This window comes from Anser brachyrhynchus (genome assembly GCF_964034855.1).
Source record: "Anser brachyrhynchus genome assembly, chromosome: Z".
NCBI lineage: Eukaryota > Metazoa > Chordata > Aves > Anseriformes > Anatidae > Anser > Anser brachyrhynchus.
In genome coordinates, this window is record NC_137697.1 from 58,206,445 (window position 1) to 58,214,788 (window position 8,344).

The window sequence follows — 8,344 nt, forward strand, 5'->3', positions numbered from 1 at the left end:
TGCCTCTGTTTGTCTTCCGAAGCCAGGTCCAAACTGGTATATTTTTTTTCTTCTCTGCATTTCAAAGCTGGTCCAAAAATGCCATAGGGGTTTCTTTTGGGCCTTGTTAGAATAGATTCTCAATTCCCAATTTAACCAGATTTTGGTATTTACCAGAGGCCCCAGAGGGCTCACACCTGTGATTTTGATATCCTCTTTCCCTGCTCATTCAGCTTCAAACAGCTTTGTCAAATACTACATGCCACACCTTTAGCACCTTCAATAACCCTTTTAACGCTTCTTTTGATCTTGCTCCAGCCTGTACTTTCACCAAAGGCTCAGTCAGGGGCCAGCTTAATTCCATACCTTTTTCCCTCCAGGATGCTGAAACAACGTATCAGTATACAACATTTCATCCCGTTTTCCTTCTCTCCTCAAAAACAACACTAATTGCAGGATAGCGTTCTAGCCGATTCATCCATAAAGTGGCCATTTAGCTCCATCCTCAAGCTTGTATAGTGGCCACCCTTGACTGCAATGCTTAAGGAGAGTCCTCTTGCTTTCTGTGCCCCCCCAGTTCTGACAATATCCTTCCCATGTGCCACTATGCACCCAAGGGGGCTTTTCCTTAAAACGGCTTTGTTCTGGGTATTGCCCATTTCCTTGATTTCCTATCCCCCCTTTTTTATCATTTCTATTCCTTATTAGTTACTGTCCCTTGTTTCAATTTCCACCCAAACCTTTTGTTGCAAGTTTTTACCGGCTTCTCCCAATCTTCTTCCCAAACATCCCACTTATTTCTGTTAAACCTGTAGGTAACACTTTCCGTTTACATCTTCAATTAATTGCTTATCGATCTCAGAATCTTCTACTTCATTTTCTAAGACACAATTGGGCTAGCTAAGACCTAGGAATCACCATCCTTTATCTTGTTCCCCGTCTCCCTGCAGAGCTCACTCTAACACCCCTGTTGGAAGGAAAACGCTTTCTTACCTGAGAGGACTACTGTGCGTGGCTGTCCTGTGTCTCCATTGATCAGACTCACAGGAAAGTAAACCAAATGACGATGAAACAGATTTACTTCTGGACGTATGATAGTATGTATTGAAACGGGACCTGTAAGAACAAAGTGCATTCTCAAGTGAGTCCTTTCCCATTGATTTCCTTAGTCACTGGGAAACTCTTACAGAAAATTCAGGCAAACAGTTCCCCTGCATGGAAACCTCGTTTCGTCTGTAGAACTAAGCATTTATCCCGTTTTTCGACATTGTATAAGCCTTCCTTGTATAAGCCTTCCTGCTCTCACTTCCCTCCGTTTTTCATTTCTTTTCTTCCTAAGACACCCGTGAAAAATTTAAGAAACTTCCTGGTCAATACCTTTCTTCAGACAGCGTCAATGATATCACAGCAACCCAGACTTATTTAACTTTTTCTTTAAAATAGCTAACACAGATTCTGTATCATTCTCACGCAGACCAGTCCCCAGCTTGATCATCTGAATTGAATTTGTTTTCTATTAAACAGATTTTCTTATCATTTTGATTACAGCAGATGAAAAAAGCGCTCACTCTTTTGCCGGCTTTCCATCACATCTGATTGACTGAGACACCCTGATTCCCTGTCTTTATTTGCTTTCTGCAGAATTCTCCGATCTCTTTTGGTTCAAGTTCAACTGGCAAAAAGCTTTTCACTGGTTACTACACTTAGCTGCTATACATTTTTGTTTCTTAAGATAACTGTTTTCATATTTTTCAATAGAACGTTGCCATGATCTATTTTGTAAGGTCTAGAAAAAAGATCCCCCTCCCCCCACCCCCCAAAAAAAAAAAAAAAAAAAAAGATGCTTAGTCCTTTAACATAAAATACTTAAAATACTTATTCATTTGGCTGGATGGAGGAAGTTAAACACGCTTTATATTCTATCCATGTAGACTGCACTCAGGAAAAGTTTATGTAAAATTCTGCTGACAAATGTAGAATCCAGCTTGATTGCTCTAGGAAGTGGAACAGACCCACAGCGGACAGGAGAATGTACTGTCAGAACAATTAGGAAATAAAATCTATCGTGATCTAAGTTACTGACAACTGTTAAATTAATTCACTTTGTTCTTATTCAACTTGGAGGAAATGGGCACAGAAATTACTCATTTACCCTAAGCACATCTCTGTCACCTTCTTCTCATCTCCAACATGATTCTCATTTTCAGATTGACCTCAGTGTAAACTGTGAGTCTATGTTAAGTGTCATGCACCAAGTGTCAGAGGCAACCGTGCTCTGACCAACACTGCCTGTGCTGGACAAGCTATGGAGAGCAGAAATATTTCTGTAGTGGTCCTAGGAGAACCCCAGTTCCTTTGGATGCAGCTCTTCTTAGAACACTAAGGAAAATCTATTCCTCAAAGGCTGCATCTCTATTAGATGCTGGGATGGAGCAAGAATGTAGTTTTGCAATAAAACTCCAGTAATCACATTTACTCCATCCACTTGCAGTTTCAGAGAGGATTAGTGCTACATGAATGAATGTTCTCTCTAAAGAAACAGAAATTAAAGATCTGTTTCAGGTGCAAGATCAATGTATTGCAACCTCTAAACGGGATATAAAAACCCAAACTAATCACCTGTTCTTCGGATAGATTAGAATCAAAGCTTGCAGGCATTTTTGTCCAATGGCTCCAAATGAATCTAGTCCAAAGCTCCTAGATGCTGGAACCACATGATTAATATGTAAGGCCTTTAGCCTTAGCTGCTTTGATCTACTGATCTTCTCCAACTGGACTACATTGCTTGTTGCTATACCTCCAAGGGAACGCAACACAGTTTGGATAAATTCACAGTCTAGAAAGAGCTCCAGCAGAAACATGGGTCTCCCTTGCTACCATCATCACAGAAGGTGTGGCAGCCACAGGGCCACTTCATTCATTCACTCACAGAGCACCAATAACAAATACTCATTGTTGTAATATTCATTTGTTGCAAAACTACATTATTGCTCCATCTCCACATCTAATACAGATGCAGCCTTTGATGAACAGACTTTCTTTAGTGTTCCAGTAAAAGTCATTGCTTATTAAGTTTGACTGCCTTTGAAAAAATAATACTAGGAGGTCTGTACAATTGGCAGCACAGTGGTTGACCCATGTATCATCAAGGGTCTGCCTGGAACGGTACGAGCTGGTAATAGTTTTGTTTCAGATGTGTTTCAGCTATGCCCATTGCCTACCACAGAAGCAGGAGAAAATGCCTCTTTACTGTTCTACATGGCCAACGCTCAATTTTAATTCTTCTTGAAGTTAGGGCTTCCAACAATCCAAACCAGATGCCCAGCCTCCCAGTCTAATGCACGAGCAGAGGGGCTCTCTGAAACACCAGCACAGACTAGGTGAGAAATACCTTGAAAGCAGCCCTGTGGAGAAGGACTTGGGGGTACTGGTTGATGAGAAGCTCAACAGGAGCCAGCAATATGCACTTGCAACCCAGAAATCCAGCTGTATCCTGGGCTGCATCAAAAGCAGAGTGGCCAGCAGGGCGAGAGAGGTGATTCTCCCCCTCTGCTCTGCCCTCCAGAGTCCGGGGTATGGAGTGGCAGGGCTCCCAGCACAAGAGAGACCTGGACCTGCAGTTGGTCCAGAGCAGAGCCACAAAAATGATCATCAGAGCTATGGAGTACCTCTCCTATGAAGACAGGCTGAGGATAGACTCAGGTAAGGAAGAGATTTTTACTATGAGGGTGAGGAGACACTGGAAGAGGTCGCCCAAAGAAGCTGTGGATGCCCCATTCCTGGAAGTGTCCAAGGCTACAACAGATGGGGCATTGAGCAACCTCGTCTGGTGGGAGGTGTTCCTGCCCATGGCAGGGGGGTTGGAACTTGATGATCTTTAAGATTCCTTCCATCCTAAACCGGTCTATGATTCTATATGGTAGGGAATATCCCTTTGGCCAGTTTGGCTCAGATGTCCTGGCTGTGTTGCCTCCCAGCTTTTTTGCAACCACAGCCTCCTCACTGGCAGGGCAATGTGAAAAAAAAATTTAAAAAAAATGGAAAAGGCCTTAAAAAACTGTGCAAGCCCTTCTCAGCAATAACTAAAACAATGGAGTGAAGCCAGGTTTGCTCTGATAGCATTCTTCATGTTCCAGCACAACTGACTGCTCTCGCAAGATCAGGTTCATTTCTTCTGAACCGGTCCGTATTTTGGAGGCTCCCGTTTCCTCAAAAATCTCCAAATTCTAACAAAATACATCATTCGTGCTTCTGTCAAGTACACACGGATTTCTTCTGTTTTATTATGGACAGCGAGCTTAGGGAGACTGAATCTACACCTCAGTAATAGTCATTACAGCCACAATGGAAGATGGAGCTCAGGGACACTCTCAGCTGAGGAAACAGTTTTATCACACGTGCAAGAGTCAGTTGTGTTGTTTCAGTTAGCTTATTGTCTTTGTGAAGACCTCATTTATTCAGCTTCTCCTAAGTTAGACAAATTACTGAGTGGGAAAGCAATTAGTACTTAATGCTATAATACATCAACTGTTCCAAATCCAACAGCTGAGATCTTCTCAGACATTGAGAAATAACATAAAGAAAAACAATGTAGTATGAACGGTAGTTTGCATTGCTATGGTTATTATTACCATTACCATTATTATTGTTACCGTATGTAAAAAAAAAAAAAAGTATACGTATACTGTTAATATTTTATTTTATTTTAACTGGCAAAAACATACTTCTGGTGTAATGCAGTGAGATTTTCCGTTATTCTATTCTAAGAATTTCAGCTGAGACTTTATTTTGCTCTACAGGAACCTTAAAGGAGGCTCCAGGGAGGTGGGAATCGTTCTCTTCTCCCAAGACCCAAGTGATAAGATAAGAGCAAAAACCCTTAAGTTGCGCCAGGGGAGGTTTAGGGTGGTTATTAGGAAAAATTTCTTCACCAAAAGGGTTGCTCCGGTGGGTTTATGTGGCAAGGTTTTGGTAGCAGGGGGCCACAGGGGTGGCTTCTGTAAGAAGAATCTAGAAGCTGCCCCATGTCAGATAAGGGCTCTGCTGCTGACCAAAGCCGAGCCAATAACCTATGTTGTTTGCACCTCTGTGAGAGCATATTTAAGGAAGTGGGAAAAAAATAACAAAAAAGGCTGCGTCACAGGGAGAGAGAGAGGAGTGAGAAACAGCCTTGCAGGCACTTACATCAGCGAAGAAGGAGGGGGACAGGCGCTCCGGGTGCCAGAGCAGAAGTCCCCTGCAGCATGTGAAGAGGCCCCTGGTGCAGCAGGCTGTCCCCCTGCAGCCCATGGGTCCCACATGGAGCAGATCTCCACACTGCAGCCCCCCCGTGGAGGTGCCCCCAGTGGAGCAGGTGGATGTGGCCTGGAGGAGGCTGCGGCCCATGGAGAGCCCCCGCAGGAGCAGGCCCCGGGCCGGAGCTGCAGCCCGTGGAGAGGAGCCCACGCAGGAGCAGGGGGTCTGGGGGAGCTGCCGCCCACCCGGGGGGGACCCCTGCTGGAGCAGTTTGCTCCTGGGGGATGGATGGACCCCGTGGTACGGAGCCATGTGGGAGCAGTGCTTGAAGAGCTGCTGCCTGTGGGCAGCCCCCGCAGGCTCAGTTCGGGAAGGAGGCATCCCGTGGGAGGGACCCCACGTGGAGCAGGGGCAGAGAGTGACCGTGAGGGAGCGGTGGAGACGAAGTGCTGTAGACTGACCACAACCCCCATTCCCCCGTTCTCCTGCGCTGCTCGGGGGGAGGAGGTGGAAGAGGTCAGATGGGGGGAAGGCCTTTTTGGTTTCTTTCCTTTGTTTCTCACTTCTCTAGCTTGTTAGTAATAGGCAATAAATCTTACTGTCTCCCTATGCTGAGTCTGTTTTGCCCGTCATGATAATTGCTGAGTAATCTCCCCATCCTTCTCTCGACCCTTGAGCCCTTTCCACCATATTTTCTCCCCCTTTCCCTTTGAGGAGGGGGAGTGAAAGAGCAGTTGTGGTGGAGCTCAGCTGCCCACCTGTGTAAAACGACCACAGTGTGGTGCATCCTGATAGTGTACTACATAATTTATAAAAATAAAGACCAGTTCTACAAGAAGCTGTTCCTTCCCCTAAATTATGTCACTGTATAGTGATTTCTGTATAGATGTTAAGGAACGCTAACCTTTGTGTTTACTTTGTCATGTTTCAACAATAGTCACTTTTACATGCATATTTTAATCCTGTTATAGAACTACAAAAGATATAGGTATAGAGGATGCATGTGTACTTTTTCAGCTAAAGGCATTAGTGGAATCAAATTGTTTATGGAAAACAGGAAAGGAAAAGGGAATGGGAAAGGAAAACAGAGGGAGAGGGAAAGGGATTTCATTGATGTCTTTTTGTGGAAACAAACTGGATCTGATCATTTGGATTCAGGTTGAATCAAAAGATAGTTGCAACCACCTGAATCACTCCACTGTCCCACAGTCACCCTAATGAAGCTCTTAAAGTAACCACTACCTTCTTGGGAGCATGAAATATCCCTAGTGTCTGATAGATGGCTGGCTGCATGGGCATGAATCTGCCAAAAGGTTCCGCTAATCCTAATAGCTCTGTGGTAGTAGACCTGTCCTGCATTCATTGATTAAACAATCCACAGGCATTATCCTTACAAATTCTGTATTTCTGGTCTCTTCACTACAGTAAAATTTCTCTTTTCCCTTGAGATATTAAAAACAAAGGAATCAACTTGAGAGATAAACAAAACTTTCTGTTATATTATTCATGCTCTTTTTATTTCCTGTATCTCTATGTATAAGGAGAAACACGTCTTAATATATGGAACAATCCATAGTATTGTCGTAGAGAAGTAAAAGGCTTCTATTCCCTCACATATCTCTAATAATCTTCTAAAATACTACTGAAACACTTCTGCATCTCTCCATCAAAATAAAATTATAAAGAGGCTAAACATATGGCTGCTAGGAATTCATAAGACATGGAGTGTTTCATGACTTTGTCTTTGAACAGTTCATATACTCAATCATTTCTCCCTTCACTTTTGCAAATAAAGATTTTGTTAAAGAAAATAATTTAAATGAGTCACTTGGCTTCACAGTCTGCTTTACTGGCTATTTTACTACTGTTCATTTTTTCATTGATCAACATCACCTCTCTTGTCAGTCCTTGCCGCTAGAGTAGAGCAACCAAAGCTGTGCTATTATGCCAAGGAGATGGAAGCAGCTAATAGAAATGGACTTAAACAGTGGCCTATATATCCTTTACACAGCAATCCAGCAAATACTAGCTGGTTGCTACTTTAGAATCTAATAAACTCCCTAACAAGCATCTGAAAGTGCTCTGTGGCAATACCTCATAGCATTCTTCAACTACATAACCCTTTCAGGAATATTTAAATCTATCCCTTTTTTTCATCCTTTGAAAGAAGAAATTCCAAGTTATTTCAAACAGAGACATGAAAAAGAGAGAGAGAGAGAAAGAGAACAGACAGCAAGGCTATTCCATTTCTGTCCATCTCGAAACCTATTTTCCCATCCAGTAACTCCAGTAACTAGTATGCACAGAACAGTCTACATGAGATGAATGGCAGGAATACAGCAAGACATAGAGGGTACAAGGAAACCTGTAAAAAGCCACAAATATGAACGCTATACTCAGAATTTTGGAGAACAATCACAATTTTTACCCTATTATCCATCTTCATTAATTTGGTTGTTGTTGTTGGTTTTTGTTTTGTTTTTCAACCATTTGACACAGATGCTCTAGACTATTTCTCTGAAATTTCCCACAGACTTACAGGTGGTGGTAGAACATTATTTATTTATTAATTATTTATTACAATTTTTTCTGAGGGTAGGAAGTATATGTTATAAAGAATCCAGTTTACATTTTCATCTGAGTCTACTAGGTTTGCAACAAAATATGGTCCTTTAACAGAAGACAGCATAGTAAAAAGTGTAAGGCATAAGGACAAACTCTGATACAGCAATAAACAACAGCTTGGTTGTGATCTCAATAAAACAGTTACTAAAAGCAATTGATTTTTAAGAATACAATTGTTCTTAGTAGCCAGTTTACATAAAACTATGGTCAAACTTTCTCAATGACTAAAGAGGCCTTTTCAGCATTCAGTCAAACTAGCAAAGCCAGGATGAAAACCATAGACCCTCTTCCCAAACACACAACTAGAGAGATCCTGCTTGATGAAGACTGAATAAGCCTTTCAGCTGCAAAAAAGCAATTCATTAACTTGTGCATTATTGCTCTACAGTGTCAATGCAGAAAAAAAAGAAATTAAATAATTCAATGTGCCACCAGCTGTAAAAAGCAAACTTGTAGATTATATTGGCTTCTGGGGCCATGGATTCTCCAACAGGGTCTGATATAT

The 8,344-nt window shown here is 42.3% G+C and overlaps 1 protein-coding gene across 5 annotated transcripts in view; it reads right to left on the reverse strand.

Moving 5' to 3' along the window:
- The window catches only part of LOC308185095 (uncharacterized protein), an 846,543-nt gene extending 839,540 nt beyond the window's left edge, over positions 1-7,003 (reverse strand). For 2 of the 5 annotated variants that reach the window (XM_080572831.1, XM_080572830.1), the window contains exons 1-2: positions 5,164-5,898; positions 973-1,095 (exon numbers count right to left, since the gene is read on the reverse strand). In XM_080572831.1, coding sequence (XP_080428957.1) covers positions 973-1,095; positions 5,164-5,687 — 647 coding nt within the window. In that variant the 5' untranslated portion in view covers positions 5,688-5,898. Of the gene's footprint in view, positions 1-972; positions 1,771-5,163 lie in introns of those variants that run through there. The other 3 variants (XM_080572832.1, XM_080572829.1, XR_013943103.1) reach the window with 2 other exon arrangements.
- Positions 7,004-8,344: the final 1,341 nt, after the last annotated feature.